General features: G+C 41.4%; 1 protein-coding gene across 6 annotated transcripts in view; it reads left to right on the top strand.

Annotated features, from left to right (window-relative positions):
• LYSMD2 (LysM domain containing 2) overlaps positions 1–16618 on the top strand; it is a 41552-nt gene extending 24934 nt beyond the window's left edge. For 2 of the 6 annotated variants that reach the window (XM_044925014.1, XM_044925013.1), the window contains exons 2-4: positions 3907–4375; positions 14817–15145; positions 16355–16618. In XM_044925014.1, the coding sequence (XP_044780949.1) occupies positions 4100–4375; positions 14817–15145; positions 16355–16397 (648 nt within the window). In that variant the 5' untranslated portion in view covers positions 3907–4099 and the 3' untranslated portion in view covers positions 16398–16618. Of the gene's footprint in view, positions 1–3589; positions 4376–14816; positions 15146–16354 lie in introns of those variants that run through there. The other 4 variants (XM_006050772.3, XM_025295593.2, XM_025295594.2 and 1 more) reach the window with 4 other exon arrangements.
• The last annotated feature ends 2349 nt before the right edge of the window (positions 16619–18967 follow it).

The raw sequence follows: 18967 nt of genomic DNA, 5'->3' as shown, positions 1-18967 counted from the left end.
AGTTTTTATGTGTATAATTTGTCAATTTTTTTCTTTGTAGTTTGTATTTTTGGTATCTTGTTTAAGAAATTCTTTGCTATCCCAAGGTATAAAGATATTATAAACGTTTTAAAGTTTGCTTTTCCCAATTATATGTTTACTCAATGTACAACTGATTTTGGCATATGATATAAGGAAGAAATCTAATTTTTTTCCACAAGGATAATTAACTGTGGCAGCAGCATTTTTGAACATAGGTTCATTTCTCTGATATGTGTGGGTCTGCTTCTGGGATTTTTTTTGATGTCCCTTTGTTACATTGGTCTTTCCCAGCATCACTACTGTAATGGTTTAATTCTCATCCCTTTGTTATAACTCTTGATGATTGTGAAGTTAAGTCTCCCTTCCTCATTCTTCTTCAGGAAAGTCTTGGCTCTTCTTAACCCTTTATCTCCTATATGAATTTTAGGATAAGCCTGCCATGCCCTTTGAAGAATCCTATAGGAATTTTGTTTGGAATTTCAAAGTATTTATGTATTAGTTTGGGAAAGAAATGAAATTTTTCATTATTTTGTATCTTCCCATCCATAAGCATGGAATATCTGTTTTTGTTTACATCTTATTTTATGTCCTTTAATAAAATGTAATAATTTTTTCCATATAAAGCTTGCTTCTCTTTTATTAAGTTTATTCCTAACTTTTCTTTTGGTATCTAAAAAGATATCTTTCCACAATTATATTTTCTGATTGTTTGATTCAATTGGTAATTGCATAATGATCTGTCTTATAGTTTGAACAGTTCCAATTTTAGACATTATCTGTATTACCTGTAAATATTTTAGTATTGTTTATGATCAGTTAATAACAGTTTATTTTTTTTTTTAAATCTTCATTTCCCTTTCTCCCTCTTTTTGTTATTGCATTGGCTAGGATTTCCAAAACAAAATTAAATAGAAGCAGTGACAGAAGCCTTCCTTTTCTTATTCTTGTTCTCAAAGGAAGTACTTCTGATGTTTCACCACTAGTGATGAGGTTTGTTCTGTGTTGTAGGCAGATATACATAAAACTAATTTTGAAGTTCTAGTTGAAGAAGGAAAAAATATATATATATATATGCAAAAAATTCAATCTGAGCTGCAAATGTAGATGTTTAACTTTGGATTAGGGAGAAATCAGTATAAAATTCACAGGAAGACTAGTTATTTGGAAACAGTGCAAATCTATGTAGGAAAAAAACAACTCACGAAGAACTCTAACGAAATAATTTCAAAAAAGCATTGATTCAAGCTGATTAATTTCTGAGAACTAGAGGAAACTTCTAGAGGGGCTTCTAGATGAGACTTGTAGCTAAAGGGGCTTCCCTGGTGGCTCAACTGGTAAGAATCTGCCTGAAATGAGGGAGATCTGGGTTCAATCTCTGTGTTGGGAAGATCTCCTGGAGAAGGGAAGGGCTACCCACTCCAGTATTCTGCCCTGGCAAATTCCATGGACTATACAGTCCCTGGGATCACAAAGAGCTAGACACGACTGAGCAACTTTCACTTTCAGAGGAAACTCTAGCTTTTTGATCACAAAAAGGAATCATGGAGAAAATCCTGAGAATTGTGTTGAATTTATTTCAGACCATTTTACAACTGTTTTGAAGGTGTTTTATGACTTGGGATTTCTTAAGGCTGGAAAAATTGAAAATAACTAGGGACAGCTTATAAATTAGTTCTGATAAGAGAGAAGTGGGATGGCTTATGGATCTTTATACATTTTTGGTGTTAACTTTTCCCCTGCACTTATACAGAGGACTTGGTCATTTTATGAAGCAATTCAGTGATCATTTTCTGCCCCTTTATGTGTACTGTTCCATCTTTTGGGAATCTCTGATTCTCAAAGTCATTTTCCTGTTTCCTTATTTAGGCCTGTCTTTCCCCACTTTATATCAGCACTTCCAAAACTGTAGAAATTCTGAGGGAAAAAAGGGGGTTCCATGGTCAAATGAGTTTGAGAAGTAGAGTGTCAAGCAAAATTCAATTGCTTATTTCACTTCAGGACCTTCTAGAGCCTTAAGTATTCTAATGTGCATTGTGACTCTCCAAAAGGCAAATAGAGATTGCAGTGTTTCCTCAAGTAATTGATCATGGAACCCTTTCCAAAGAACATCTAATAATACTGATAGAACCCAGTTCATTAATCTTCAAATAAAGACTTCCGGTTTTTCAGTAAACTTTTCTTTAGTGGAAGATATGCTCTATGCAGCCTCTCTACTAGACTTCAACTTGGAGGTCAATTTCTCCTGTTTTCTTGAAATATTACCCGATCTCCTTTATATTTTGGAACACTTTGATCTCCTTTACATTCTGCCTCTTTCTTAGGTCCTGGGATGGGCACTCTGGATACCACCCAAGAGTTCAAGTTCATCCATAGAAGACTTTTGCTAAATAACCTAAAACAGCTTTCAGGATCTTTTTACTCCACCTCAATTCAACTATCAATACTTTTGATGCTTTATTCAAGGCACTGAGCTAAGTGCACACTGCTGAAGCTAAAAAGGATAAATAAGATCTAGTTTTACCTCTCAAGAGTATGTATAGAAGAAATAAGACAAGTGGAGGACACAAAACACAAGTTAAATGCTAAGCAAGAGGTACAAACCACCTTGGAGTTCAGTGGAGAAACAGTAACAAGTGGGCATTTGGGGGGCAGGTACAGGTGGGAAGAATCAGGAAAGATCTCATTTTGGGATGTATCATTTGGGATGGACCTTAAATTTTTCTTAAATGTAAACAGAGAGACTGGAGAAGGGTTACAAGCATAGGGTATAGCATATGCCAGGCATGAAGGTAAGAAGGAGGGGCAAGTTCAAGTGCTTCTGTCTGGAGGGAGCATATGGAGTTTGCAGGATGAGTTGTAGATGGGGTATGGCCGGAGCGTGAACAATAAAAATGGAAAAAAGGAGTTGAGTGCCAATGTGAGTTATATAAATACTACTGTCCATAGGAAATCATTGAAGAATTTTTGAGTGGGGTGGTGATTCGGGGACCACTTGTTCCTCCCCATCTCTTATCCTGTCTTCTGAACTCGAATTCCTTTGTCTCTGTCCAGCACAGTCACATATCGAAACTTCAGCCAATGAATCAAATCTCCAGTCTCCTAATCTGCCAATAGGGTACCTCCTCTTGAAGAGCTGTCCAGAGTACAACAGAATCCGAGTGCTAGATTCTAATAAACGTCCACCCACTCTGTGTAGTATACTATCAGAAGGCAGAAAGTTGAGGAGAGGGTGTTCAGATAAACAATACAGATAAGAGGTGAAGTTAATGATAAAACTTTGGGGAGTCATGATTTCAGGGTATTAAGGAGGAAAATGATAAGAAAAAACAGCGGACAGGTGGTAAATTCTAAGTAGTGAGCCAAGAGAATGGACTGTAGCTAGGCAGACTTGCAAGGCAGCGCAGAACTAAAATTGGCACTGGTGTGCAGTGAAGAGTGAAACCAGAACGAGTGAAGGGTTTAGAGGTCACACCAGGCCTTAGAAGCACTATCCTCCCCCGAGTGTTGAGGGCACCGAACCCTGAAAGGCTGTTGAGATGGGCCTGGAGAAATTATGTGTGTTTAATGGTCTTAATTTTTCTGTGAGGTCCTGGGGTAATGGGGGCTGGGAGAAGTTGAAGATATAAGAAAGCTAAAGCCTGCTATGGAATCAATAAAGGAGCAGAGCAAAGCTTTGGTGTTTTGCTTTGGGCAGAGTGGGGCTCTGTCGGCCCGGCGCGGGATTCCACCTCGGGACCGAGGGCGTCTATGGGGCCCCAGTGGCTACACTGCCGGGAGCCTTAGCGCTCTCCGCCTGTCGCACCGCGGGGCCAGTCGGGTGGGCAGGGTGGAGCCGAGCGGTCCGCGGGGCAGCAGCCGGAGCTCGTTTCGCTCTCCCTCCTGCAGGTGCGCCTGGAAAGGCGGACGCGGAGGAGCGGGCGGCCACCATGGCGGGCCCGTATCTTCCCACCTAGGCCTCCAGCCCGCCGCCCCCGCGGAACGGCCCTCCGCAGCCCCTGTGAGGAGGAAGAGGAGGTGGCGGCGGACGAGGCGCCGCCCCTTTGGCGAGCTTCCCGACCCGGCGGCCTCCGCAGGACCCATGGCGGATTCCTCGCCCGCTCCGTCCCTGCGGGCAGGCGGCCCCCGTGCGCCCCGGCCCTCAGCCCCCTCGCCGCCGCCGCCGCACTCGCGTTTGGGCTCCGAGGCCGAGGAGGCCGAGCTGTCGCTGAGCCTGGCACGCACCAAGACCCGCTCGTACGGTAGCACGGCCAGCGTGCGGGCGCCGCTGGGCGCCGGCGTCATCGAGCGCCATGTGGAGCACCGGGTCCGCGCCGGCGACACGCTGCAGGGCATCGCGCTCAAGTACGGAGTCTCGGTGAGCAGGGCTGGCGGCCGCGGGAGGGGGCGCAGCGGCTCGGGGCGGGGCGCGCGAGGGGCCGGGCGTCGAGGAGCAGCCAGCAGCCCCCGGCGGCTCGGCCTCGAGCCGCTCGCCCAGCGCCCGCTGCCGGGACAGCGACGGAAGGCTCTCCCGGGTGGGCGCATCGAGTTCCCGATGCCCTGCCCACACTCAGATAGGATTCGCCGCGTGAGGAAGGCCAAAGAGGACCAGGGCATCGGCACCACCTGGACCCACATTCGCCCGATTTTCATTCCGGGTCATACTGCTATGTAATATTTCCTGAAAGCCGAACTGATGTATGGGTTTGGGCAGATAATTTTGTTTTCTGGGTAAACAAGCACTATGATGAGTCAGGAAGGGTACAGTTGTTCCCGCCGGATGATTCTGGTTCTATTGATTATGCTTCTTTATTTAGAAGTGAAATTACACTCCTGGGCTCACTGGCAACTGTGAATGTGACACCTGTCGCTAAGCAGTGGCCAAGAATGTGGTCCAGGTGAGCTGGAGAGCTGTGTGTATTATAAATTTATAAGTGCAGGTGTGCCTGTGCCTTGGGCCTATTGCATTACACCTCTGGGAAGAACATGGAAACCCGAGGGAGCATATTTTTCATTAAAATTACTTATAATTAACTCTGAACTATGTGATAGCCTTTTTACATATGAGTTCTGTTATCAGTTTTCACTGTTCTTCCATGAAGCACCTGAGACAGCAATAGGAAGAAAGGTGATCTTGTCTTTATCTTTCTCTGCAAGTGAAACTCTTTCTGGCTCTTCACCAGGGACAGAGACTGAGTCATCTCGTTTGCACACCCAAGCTGGTGTGTGTTTACCTGGCAGGTCCTACTGTCATTTAAACAGTCTGAGAGCAGGGATCTTGCTGTGCAGACATGTACCGAGGATTTCGTGCCGTGGTTTGTCCTATTCCGCCCGCTTGGGAGTTTCTAAATGTGAACATAGAACTTCAGTCCTTATATTTGCATTCATGGGGACTGGTTTGAGTCAGAGCCAGAAGAAGCATTAGGAAGTTATCAGTAGCTACACCTTCTGCTGAGGGCCTGCTGTGTGCCAGGCATTGCATTTGTCCTGTACCATCTTGTTCTTACTCAGTTTGATTTTCCCACTAAGGCTTGGAGATAGGTGTAATTAATCTCCTTTTTACAGATGAGAGGTAAGGATATTTTCCAGTATTCCATTCCAATATTCCAATGCTTATTCATTGAGATTAGCTTGAATTAGCACAGTGATAAAACATTTGCTTTGCTCTAGGTATTACTTCTGATTTCCATCCTTATTTTTATCCTAGTCTTATCAAGAGCTATCTTGCTCCTTTTGATTCCTCCAGAAAGACGGTCTTTTCTCTGTGGTTTCTGTGCATCTTTTCTATTCAATACTAGGCCAGGCTCACTGTACCTAGGAATCCAAGATATCCAGAGAATGTCATTTCCCTGGCCCCTACCCACAGCAGTCTCTCTGCTCCTCATTGCCCTCCATGATTCCATTTGGGTTGCTCAGAGCTCCTGAACATCTGTTCACTGCAGTTCTCCACCTTTGATCAAATGCTTTCTAATCCCTGGTTTCGCTGATGTAGAGCCTGTTCTTGATAACTTTATCATCGCTTCTTATTAAAGTATAAGTCAGATTTTTATTACCTTTATAAAGACTTAATTGTATGATGTTAAGCTCAAATATAGTGAATTGGGAACTATAATCTGTAACCACAATCTATTTTAGTGTTTCTCAACTGCACCCCTATAGATACTAGGGACTGGATAATTCTTTGTCTCAGGGGACTGTTCTGTGCATTGTAGGATGTTTAGCAGCATCTCTGTTCTCTGCCCAGTAAATGCCACTAGCACCCCCCCACCCACTCCCATCTAGAAATTCATCGACATATTCCCTGAGAAACCCTCCCTCTTGGTTGAGTACCAATGGTTCTCATTTATTTTGGACTTTGAACTCCAGTTGATAAAATTTTTAGAGACTCTTCCCACTGGTTATACAGAACTAGTAAAAGTGCAGATACTCACCATAACAGTGAAGTGATATTACTGCAGTTATTAACTAGATGTTAATTGGATTTATTCATTGAAAATTGGTTTTATGTGGAAGTTAAAAAGGCAGAAAGGTTTTTCTTCCTCAATTAAACAGAAAGAAGTTGAGTTAGTTAAGTTTCTCATATTGATTGCCAAGATCACCCACATCGTATTTAAATTAAATTGCTTAAAGGAGTAGGTGATGAGAAATTGGAGATTTAGAGCTTACCTCAAACCTACTGGATCAGAATATCCAGTAAAGGAGCCCAGGAATGTTCCTGTTTTATAAGCATGGCCCCTTTTCTCATTCAAAATACACTGTCCCTTCTTGGGATCTTTGAACTTGCTGTTCCATCCATCTGTGGGGAGCACTTTCCCTGATAGCTGTGTGCAGGGCCATGTCATAGCTGGGGGAGCTGTGCAGTCACATAAACCCCATGCTTAGAGGAATCCTGCAGTTAATTCTCTGCTGTTGCTGTCTTTAAATGTTTAATAATTTGTTAACAGTGGCCCCACATTTTCACTTTCCTTGTGCGTGTGTGCTCAGTCGCTTCAGTCGTGTCAGACTCTTTGCGACTCTCTGGACTGTGGTCTGCCAGACTCCTCAGTCCATGGGATTCTCCAGGCAAGAATACTGGAGTGCCATTTCCTTCTCCAGGGGATCTTCCCAACACAGGAATCGAACCCATGTTTCCTGCATTGCAGGTGAATTCTTTACCAGCTAAGCCACCTTGGGACCTGCAAATCATGTGGCTGATATTGGCTTTGTGACCTGCTCTCTCATTGCCTTCAAGTCTTTGTTTAAATATCTCCTCCTTGAGGCCTTCCAGGCCACTCCATGTCAAATTGCAACCTTCCTTCACCTCAGTGCCCTTCCTCTCTTTCCTGTTTTGCTTTCTCAGCAGTGTTTATCATTCATCAGAATTTTTTTTTTTCCCTCCAGCTTCTACCTTTCTGGTGATACACTAGTGAATAACTAAAAGTTCTTATCCTCATGGAGCTTATATTTTAGTCAGTGGAGACAGTAAGTAAACAAAGTATATTAATATGTCAGGTACTGACAAGCAAAATAAAAAAAAAAATTAAGCAGGGAAAGGAGATTAGGCTGGTGGCTGTGGCTGCAATTTTAAATGGTGTGGCCATGGAAGACCTCAGTGAGGGAAACTGAAACTACTGGGGATGAATCAAGAAGCTATTAAATATAGTTCAGGGCTTCCCTGGTGGCTCAGAGGTTAAAGCGTCTGCCTCCAATGTGGGGAAACCCGGGTTCGATCCCTGGGCTGGGAAGATCCCCTGGAGAAGGAAATGGCAACCCACTCCAGTATTCTTAAAAAAAAAAAAAATATATATATATATATATAGTTCAGATCTCAGACAGACTTGCTGGGGCTGGAATTTCCCGGGCTGTGCTTATCTGCACTGAGACATTAAGTCCCTTCCCCTAACCCAGTATTCTATATTTTGCTACAGCTTTTTTGGTGATGCCAGTTCCTTTCATTGGGGGCAAGCCTGTGAAGGGAACTGACCAATCGGGCAGCTGCCGGGAACTTTTTGTTTAGAAGCCCTGTGTATAACTAGAAAGTGAGTGAGGGGCAGCAAGGGAAGCTATTATTTGCACACACTTTGTCTTTTTTGTTTACCCCCTCACAACTTCCCTGACCTCTACCCTCTCCAGACAGTTGTGCCAACCCCCCACCCTGTGTCCAGAGTCACTTCCTGTCCAGTTTTATTCCTAGGGTCTTCTCTTTGTCTTCCAATGAGCTGTTGAGCCCACTTGCTTTTTCACACTTCTCCTATCAGAAGTCACCTTGCTGAGAAAAGGTGAAATGATTTTCATTTTAGGGGGAACAAGTGCGGTGAGTTAGAAATGTAAATGTATGTAAATCTTTTGTGTTTAGAACTTTAGTCCCTTCTGCTGTTACTGGAAATTGTTGACTTTGCTGGTCAAAGGGGAGAGAACCATAAATAAATGGTATTGCCTGTTGTAAGAGGTATGGTACTAAGGTAGCCCTTAGTAGCTTTAGGGTTTAATAGATTCTCATGCCTTTTTTATTTAAAACCAACTTTATCAAAGTATAATTTATATACTATAGAATTCACCCATATTAAGTGTACAATTCAAGGATTTTTCAAGAGTTGTGCAGCTGATCTCGGGTGGCCTCAGCCTGCAGTGGCTTGGAGTGGGGCTTAGGTTCCCAGTCAGAGATTGAGGCCGGGTCACGGCAGTGAAGGCACCAGATCTTAGCTACTGGACCAGTGGGCAGAGACAAGGCCCTGACCCTTCGGCTTTGCAGAAAAGAATTTCCACAGAGACAGAAAGTACTGAGGCAAGTAAAGTATTTATTAGGAGGGAAAAAAGAGTACAGTATGTGTGGATAGACACATGGGCAGATTCAGAGGGAGAGTCCCTGAGTTGTGCCCTCGTGGCAGTTTGAATTATTTTTTTGGGCCTTTTCTCCAGTTTTCCTTTGGCCAATCATTTTGATCTGTCTGGTTCACAGTCCATATTTGGTGTATCTCAGGATCCACCGATGTGTGTGCACACATCGCTTAGCCAGGATGGATTCTACCCAAAAGGTGTCCGGGTAGAACATCCCTTGACAGAATTCTCCTTTGGCCTCCAAGGAGCCTTTCTGCGCATGTATGGTCAGGGAAGTCTCCTGGCTTCGAGAAATATGTGGTCTGAGCAGGGCCCAGCCTCCTCCCCTTAATTGTCCTGCTATTCTTGTCTTCGAGTTTGCATCAATAGAGAATGAATCTCCAATTGCTTTACTCTGGGGTGCCCATCTGCCTCTGGTCTTCCAGCCGTCACCACAGCCCAATTTTAGAACATTTCCATCACCTCCCTTCCGTCATCCCAGATAACCATGAGTCTGCTTTCTAATCTCTAGGTTTGCCTTTTCTGGACATTTCATAAATGGGATCTCATATATTATTCTGAGATAACATGGAGAAGAAATAAATTCTTTTCCTTATTAGCCTATGGCAAAGGAGAAGTTTGATCATCACTAACCCTTAGAATTTAATAGGAGACAGCCAGGTGAGGAGGTTGAATCCAGCACTCACTAGGAAATGATCTTGAGAGAATCCTTTTAACATTTAAGTCTTGTTTTCCTATAATGATAATAATAATCAAATGAGAGTTGAGTGTATATGAAAATATTCCATAAATGACACAGTGCTGTGTTAAATGTTTATTATGTATCCTGAAATGTTTTGGGAGGGTTTGTTTTTTTTTTTCCTTTTAAATGAATGGAGAGGAAGAAAAAGAAGCTTTGAATATTGCATCTCCAGTTAGGTAGGTGGCCTGATGAAGCTGATCCAAAATAGCCTTTGGGGAGAGTTCTTGTTCAGGCCCAACAGCAGCTACTGAGATCACTTTTCGGGAGACATTTTGTGAATTCAGAGTGAATTCACCTTTGCACCGTGTATTTACAGGGGAGTCATTTTAAACAAGTTGTTGATAGATTTGTTCCATCTGATTTTACCACAGTGGTCCTTGGGGCTGTCCTGTCAGCTCTTACTCGATTATTCCATAATCTGTTTCTTAGCGAGCAGATGGTAAATTTCACTGAGTCATGCTACTCAGTCCTGATTAGGAAAGACTTTTAAAATGAAAACATTTGGCTGCTGTATCTCCCCCGCCTAGTCATCTGCCCTCAGGAAACAAAGGGTTGTTCTGCATTACTCTGAAAAGGTCACACTTTCTATTTTCAGCGTTCATTGGGTAGTTGGAAATACTGAAGGAGGGCAGGTGGGAAAGGTGTAGAGTTTTTCAGCTCTTCTCGGATTGGATCGTGACTTTTCTTAGTTTTATGTGAGGTGAAATTCCCAGAACCTTAGACCCATCTAAGTTCAGATGAAAGTATAAAACATTCCAAAGCAAATTAAAATATTTCACTGTTTGGGAGTATTTATATCTCTTTTCTGTGCTACTGCAGTTTCTTCTGTAACTGGGCTTCCTGTTTCAACTAACACCTCTTTCTTAACCAATCCATTTTCCATAAAGTGGGATGATCTTCAAATCATTCCACTCACTTCCTCCACACACCCTTCAATGGCTTCCCATCACATTTAAAATAAAATCCAAATTTTATTTATTATATGAGTGGCCTACAGCTTGCTCTTTACTCTCTACATTTCAGCCGTGAAATTTCAGCTGGGGCCTTGTAACTACTCTCTCTGGCAAGAATCCTTTTTTGTTTCCCCTGACTTCTTCATTCCTTAACTTTACTATTGGTTACAGAGTCTGGAGCCTATACTTGTGAAAAAGAACAAGTTAAGATCAAATTAAATAGCTTTTAAAAAGAAAAAAACTTAATGCTGTTACCTTGGGGCAGTGACAACATGTTATTCATCTGGGATTGTTTATATGAAATTTTCTTTATATATTTTTACTTTGTGGGAGAAGTATTTTTTATTGAGAGAAAATTCCTACCTCCTTTTCATTTGCTGAATACATGTTAGGATCTGCCCTTGTTGCTTTCTCAGTTTTAACCAAATTTAATGATAGTTGCTAGCATTTTTAAGTGCTTCCTGTGTGCCATGCATTGTTGTAAATGTTTTACATGAATTAACCCATTTAATTGTCATAATAATCATATTGTATAAAGTACTATTATTTTCCTTAATTTACAGAAAAGAAAACAGACATAGGGAATGATTAGAAAATAGTAAAGCCAGAGCCCTTGTTTCTGCTTGCAACCTTATATTAACCTCATTTATCTGTTTTCACCTTCAGTTTCAAATCTGCCCGTCTTTAGATTGGTTCCCACCTTAATGCCAATTGTGGATGTTGCTGATGTTCTTGATGCTGGCATCTGTGTGTCATCTTAGAATCTAGATCATCAGACTTGACATATAACTTAAATACTTGCTCGCAATGCTGAAATGGAGGTGAAGCAGTCCCTGACCTGGAGAAGCTCATAGACTTGTTAAAAGAGGCTGTTCTATTATTGCGTCAATGGTACAGTGGCATGCACGAGAGCTGGGGGCCCAGCCCTCACTCCCTGGGGACTCCCTGGCTTTACCCAGCTGTGGACTCAGTCCCTTGTCTTGTGCTTCCTGTCATCATTCCCTTGCCTGGCTATGATGGCCTTTCTTGCTCTAAGCGATAGCTGTATCAGAGTCCCCAAAGACCACAGCTAGCGTACTCCAAGCGTGTGGCCCTTGAGGGTTTAATGCAGAGACATTTGTAGAAGTGGGAATAGGATTAAGGGATGGTGAAGACGAGCAATAGCAGGGAGACATTACTCCTAGGCCTGAGGGCCAGGGGAAGGAGTGTGGTACCCGAAACTGAGGAGAGTGGGAGGAGTGGACAACGGGACTCCAGGCAGGAACTCTGCCACAGAGGGATGCAGGTATCAGAGTCATGGTGTGGCCATGCTGCTGGTGGCCTTCTTTTGGAACACCAACTGGAATTCTAAGAACAAGGGGCCTTGGGAAGTGCAATTCTGATGAGGTCAGCCTCCTGGGGTCAGAACAGGCTCAAGAAGACTGGGGTATGGATTGGAAGCTGAGGGTGGGTTTAAAGGGAGAAAAACCAACACAATAGGTAACTTACTACTGCTTTCTGGTTACTTCTCTGGTTCATCTTTTAGGCCTATTTCTCTGCACATGTGCGTGCATGGTTAGTCATGTCCAACTTTTTGTGACCCCATGGACTGTAACCCACCAGGCTCCTCTGCCCATGGAATTCTCTAGGCAAGAATATGGGAGTGGGTTGCCATTTCATCCTCCAGTTTCTCTGACCTATGTTAATTATTAATCCATCCATCCTAAGCACTTAGTGTATATATCTTTGCTCGACCTGGGAAGCTGTAGAAATAACAGGTCTTGTCCTGAGGGAATTCACAGTTTATGGTTGATGTTCCCAGCCCATCCTCAACAACCAGATCCTGGTGTTCCCAGCTGTTTCTGCCTTCCATCATTATTTCCAGATCACAGTGACTATTAGCAATTGTAGGCCTCTGCCAATAAGTATTTCAATGGGCGCTGTATCAATGAGGTTCTTGCATTTATAAGTGACAGAAAACTCAAATTGAACTAAGCAAAAAAAAAAAAACAACAACCCAAAATGTGGCCTTTACCGGCTTATTACTGGAACTGGAGGTCATGGGGGTATTTGGGCTTCAGGCTTTGGTTCAGCACTCTAATGGATCTCCTCCAAGGTGACCTTGTAGTTAAGTTCCTTGTGGTAAAGGATGGCTGCCAGCAGCAACAGACCCATCTCTTTCTCGAAGGAAAAATAGAAGTCCTTCACCTCCCAGACCCAGCAGAAGTCTCCTTGCATCTCTGAATTGTTCTGAGGTGGGACTGTGACCTGTCAGGACAGCTTGGGGACCGTGATGCTTCAAAGGGCAGGAATGAGTCATGTGTTCACCCTGGAGCCAGGAGAGGGCTCAGTGTCCTCGGGAGCCCTTGTACTAAGAGAGATGGAAGATGTGGTGAAAACAAGAGGCCCTAAAGGCAGACTAGGATATACCTGAACCTGCTCTGGACACAGTTTCAAGTTCTTTAAGTGCTTCAAATCTAAGCCTAAACTAGACCAGAGACACTTAATGATTCTGAGATTTTAATTTTGTCTCTAAAATGTATCTGCATATTTCTTTCTCACCCTTGCCTTCTCTCCTTTAGCTAGAAACTAGAACATAAACGACCATCCTACACAAAAAATAAAAGATAGCATTGAATGTGCTATTTTGTGGATTCAGCTTATAGTTAGAAAGCAGGAGGAACAGGGTGCATTTTATTTGACTTATTTTTTCAGGCGCTTTGAAGTAGAAATCTAATTCTTTCACTCAATCGATTTGGCATTAAAGGATCCCAGAATTGGGTTCCGTTAGTCATGTACTTTAATCTTGGTGTTGTATGGACTTCAGAGTCAGATAGAAATTCTGGCTTATACAGAACCATGGACACTTGGTCAGATCAGTCATCTCTTGTGCCTTAATTTCTTCATAGGAGAATGGAAAGTAAGTACCATTTACTGCTAAATTGTCTCTCCCTTTCACATCTATGTCTTTACATCTGTGTCTCTATCCTGTATGCATATTTACACATAAACTCCCATTTAATCCCTCCAACTACCCTGTGAAGGGTAGATGATACCTGTTTTATACACGAGGAAATAGGCATAATGAGAGAAGTAACAAATTTATGTTCAGACAGTTTGTGTTGGTAAAGCTGGATTTGAAACCAGATCTTTCACATCCCCAAGCCTGTGTGCTTAGCTATTATTCCAAGCTGTCTTGTTGACATATCTCACAAGATCAGATGGTGTAGTGCATGCAGAGAGCCTACTAGCATGGTGCAAGTTCCCAGGCTAGTTGGCTGGAGAAGTCTGCAGATGCATGGTAGTGTGGTGTGATGAACCTAAGCAGGAACTTCGTGACAGTTCTGCACCAGCACAGCCAAGGATGCTGTCTGCACCCACCTGCATCTGGGGACCTAGGCATGCCACTTCAATCTCCTGAGTCTCCCTTTCCCCACTTGTAAAAGAGGAGATGATAATACTGCAGAACTGTTAGGAAGGTTAAATGAGGTAACACATACAAATTCCAATTCCCCTTTCATCCCTACCTTACATCTCCATTTCTTTGGTTTGGAGGAATTCACAGGCTGTGAAAGAGTTTGAAGTTTTGAAACCTGTATAAAATTCTGGCTTCTGCATCTCCCCATTACATGATGATTCCATGGCATTATAATCTCCTTATTTTGTTTCTTTTATTTGTAAAGTGGATTTTCAAGTACCTAATCCATAAGGTAGAGAAAATAAGATACTCCATGTAAAGAGCTCCTTACCTCTTTCCTTACCTGTACCACTTCTACCCATTCTTCAAGCCCCCATCTAAAGTCAAAAGAGTCAAAATCAGAACCCCACCTTCTCCGTGAGGCCTTAATGACTGCAGTCCCAGCAGCCTACACCATTCTTCCTAATTTTTGTACTTTCTTCCTTTACCACCTTCTGTGTCCATTAAATTTACCAAACACAATTCTAGAGATGAGAAGCACTCCATAAAGAAAATCACTGCACTGGGAAGTTTGTTTAAATCGATAATAGAAATCTTAAAATATGATTGAAATGTATTAAATAATTGCTAAATATTCTACATTTTTTAACTTCAGGGATTTAAGTTGCTTGGTAGAAGCTGTCTTAGAGGGGAAATAATACAACTGGGGAAAAGTTAGTCTTTCTTCTTATAAAATTGTGAAAGAGAATTTTCTGGCATCTCTTGAAATAACTGGGGGTGTCTGGGAATCAAGAATCTCAGATCCAGAGAAAGTATATTTTGCTCATGAGTATTTTTAGCTTATGTTGTGTAATAAGCCCTACTTTTGGATTTATTTATATGTAACTGTTTTTTTTTTTAAACATTTTAGATGGAACAAATTAAAAGGGCAAATAAACTGTTTACCAATGATTGTATATTTCTGAAGAAAACTTTGAACATCCCAGTTATATCAGAGAAGCCTTTGCTGTTTAATGGACTTAACTCAGTAGATTCTCCAGAAAATGAAACTGTTGATAGTTTTTCTCATGAAGAGGAGCTGGTAGCAGCTGGGGAAGACATCTCTCCTCCCAGCCCTCAAGAATTGGATGTTCAGCCCATGCAGCCTGAGGAAGTATCAGCCAGAGATTTTCTGCAGAGGCTGGACTTGCAGATTAAGTTATCAACACAGGCAGCCAAGAAACTGAAAGAAGAGAGCAGGTAAAAATACCCTGGAAAAATGTCAGAGGCTGAGTAAATTACTCTTAAGATGTCCTTGCTTGGTCATCTTGTCTTTTTTTGCCTTTAAAACTAGATTTTAATGCTAGAAAGGCATTTTTAATGTATAACATGTAAACAGAGCTACTGCATTCTGTATAAAGCATTGTCTGTTGCAGTGCTTTTGTTTGTGGTATTTATAAAACATTTACTTCTTTGCTTTAATAGCATAACTATCCAGCTAAGCAATTCTGGAGAGTGTCCAAGTAGACCTCTAGTTGATACCATCAGAGGAAGCAGTGTCCTAGAGAATGCTTGTAAAATGCTGTTCTTTATGAAATTTGTCAAGGACATTGTCTATTATTGGTTACCAGATGTTTCCTAAAAAAGGTCTCATGTGAACTTTTCCCTTTGTTCTTTAATTTGGTACTAAGGCAAAACTTTGTCTTACAGAATCGATTTCCTTCTTCCTTTAATGATTCCTAGAATGACACAACTTACTGTGTTTTCTTTTTTGCCCTGGCTACCAGAAAGCTTGCAGCCAAAACTGGTCCTCAGTTCAACTAACCATTGCTGATGGTTAATGTATTTTGTTGTTGTTTAGTTGTTCAGCCGTGTCCGACTCTTCGTGACCCCATGGACTGTAGCCTACCAGGCTCCTCTGTCCATGGATTTCCCAGGCAAGAATACTAGAGTGGGTTGCCATTTCCTTCTCCAAGCGATCTTCCTGACCCATGGATTGAACCCGAGTCACCAGGCGGATTCTTTACCACTGAGCCACCTGGGAAGCCCTTAATATATTTTATCCTGTTTCCATAGTCCTGATTTTTAATTTCTGTTTTACCCATCTTATTATATATATATGCCTTTTGTTGTAGGTACCTCAAATCCTTTTGATAAAGAGGTAGATTATTAAAGATACAAACAAATATAAATGTGTTTAATTAACTTATAATTTAATATAAATTTATATAGTATAAACAAATACAAATATATGATAAATACTATTTTTTATTCCAATAACTGAGACAGCAGTAAAATGAGGACAATGAATTATACCTTAGTGTTTGCATTTTGTACAACTTTCAAGGCATGCATGATGTTATAAATTGATATAACTCCTAGCCTGGATATTAAGTTGTACAATGAATATATGTATTTTCTGAGTACAATTTTTAAACACTGATTTATGCTGTGTTTCTTTTTTTTCAGAGATGAAGAAAGTCTCTATACAGCTTCCCTTTATCACAGTTAGATGATCAGGGGGCATAATCTAACCTGGTTAAGAGATGGCTGGATCATAAAGAAACCAACAACAGATGATTCAAAAGCATCCTTTTGGATTCTCATAGCAATGGCACCCCACTCCAGTACTCTTGCCTGGAAAATCCCATGGACGGAGGAGCCTGGTAGGCTGCAGTCCATGGGGTTGCTAAGAGTCGGACACGACTGAGCGACTTCACTTTCACTTTTCACTTCCATGCATTGGAGAAGGAAATGGCAACCCACTCCAGTGTTCTTGCCTGCAGAATCCCAGGGACAGGGGAGCCTGGTGGGCTGCCGTCTATGGGGTTGCACACGACTGAAGCGACTTAGCAGCAGTAGCAGCAGCAGCATACATCTTTAAATCACAATTAATTAGTTCCAGCTACAGCAGTTGCAATGAAGTCACTAGTTTCCTCAGGCTTTCTATGATTTTCAGTCTTTATTATGGCATGATAGCAAAACTGTGTCTTAATGCTCATCACTTTTGCAGGTGGTGGTAGTTTTTAGACTAGCTTTTGTAAATATTAGCTGACATAAAGCCTCAAAGACTATTTACATATTCAAGCTGAAACAATGTTTATCTCCTGAGAAATCCTAATTATGTGAAAAACATGGTTGCTGTTTAAGTGATGCTGATTTTGCTATATGTTTATAACTTAAGTGCTATATATATATATATATATTTCGATATGTATGACTATAAAGCAAATTTTGTCTGCTATTTTGTAAAAATAAACTACAGACGTCTGAATGAGAAAATAAACTATGTTTTCATAATTGCGTCTTCAGTTTTTTTCAACAAATGGGAATATTAGATAGATTTTTAAATTACAGTTTTAAATGGTGACAGCTTCTCTATTGATCTTTATTGTTATAATCACAATTTTGGGAAAGGTTTCAAAAATCTAAAAGCAAATAAATTGCAATTACCAGTAACTTTTGCATCTAAGTAATATCTGACTTGTGTTTCAGACATAGTGAAAACATGGGATATATCAAAGAAGAAGTAAACAACACCATGACTAGACACACTGGTAAATTCTAATTTAAATTTCATTGCTAAGTCATGTTATAGAATGTTGCAGTCACTGTTGCTCATTTGAAGGACTAAGGACTTAGGTAGCTTTTTAGTCACATAATTTGTCTTTTATATGTGTACGAGTTACAGCAGTAAACTTTAAGCAATGCATTATTTATAATGAAAAATTTTTTATTGGAGTATGATTGCTTTACAGTGTTGCATCAGTTTCTGCTGTACAATGAAATAAATCAGTGATATATGTACACATATCCCCTCTCTCTTGGGTCTCCCTCCTACTCATCCCCCATCTTACCCCTCTAGGTCAGTATCACAAAGCACCGAGCTCAGCTCCCTGTGCTACACAGCAGGTTCCCACTCCTTATCTATCTTACATATGGTAGTGTATGTATATATGTCAATACTAATCTCCCAGTTTGCCCGGCTCTCCCCTTCCACCACTCCTGGGTCCACACACCCATTCTCTATGTCTGCGCCTCTATTCCTGCCCTGCACATATGTTCATCTGTACCATCTTTCTAGATTCCACATATATGCCTTAATATATGGTACTTGTTTTTCTCTTTCTGACTTACTTCACTGTGTATGACAGAACTCTAGGTTCATCCATCTCACTACAGCTGACTTAGTTTTGTTCCTTCATGTGGCTGAGTAATATTCCATACAATTAAATATTTTTTTATTTCAATGTCTATTCAGGAATCAGGTTAAATGAATCTTTCAGCTTCCACAAGAAGTCCTTATATTTATCCCTCCTAAAAGGAGTCTTCTTTCTTCTTTCTGTGAGGCAGGAAGTACCTTTTTTCCCTCCTCCCTCTTTTCTCTTTGCTCATTTTCTTCTCCATCTGGCTCCTCCAGGTGTTCCACGAAAATGGAAACAAGTGCCCTTGGGGTTACTGCAATAGAATGTGTAGTACCAGAATTGCACAGATTCACCCTTTAAGGCTGACCAACAGGGTATATTGTCACCCTGCTTATTTAATTTATATTCAGAGTACATCATGAGAAATGCTGGACTGGATGAAGCACAAGCTGGAATCAAGATTGCCGGGAGAATTATCAATAATCTCAGATATGCAGATGATACCACCCTTATGGCAGAAAGTGAAGAACTAAAGAGCCTCCTGATGAAAGTGAAAGAGAGTGAAAAAGTTGGCTTAAAGCTCAACATTCAGAAAGCTAAGATCATGGCATCTGATCCTATCACTTCATGTCAAATGAAGGGGTCGCAGAGTCATACATGACTGAGTGACTGAACTGAACTGAACAGGGGCATGAATGGAAAGCAGCTGTTTGCCCTTGTCTTAAATTTCTCTCTTGTTCATAATGTATGTAATCCCTTGTGTTTTGGGTTTCGTCCCCTAATTTTTTCTCATGTTTTTTCTCATGATAACTGCTCATTTTTTCTCACATTATTATTATTTTTGCTATATGGTTATCTCTTGATCATGCTTTGCTATTTTCTTGTAGCCACTACTACCTGCATTATAGAGAGGGAGTTGAGAAAGCAGAAAAGTAAA

Source organism: Bubalus bubalis, chromosome 11 (assembly GCF_019923935.1).
Source record: "Bubalus bubalis isolate 160015118507 breed Murrah chromosome 11, NDDB_SH_1, whole genome shotgun sequence".
Taxonomy (NCBI): domain Eukaryota; kingdom Metazoa; phylum Chordata; class Mammalia; order Artiodactyla; family Bovidae; genus Bubalus; species Bubalus bubalis.
This window is presented reverse-complemented; position numbering and strand designations above follow the sequence as displayed.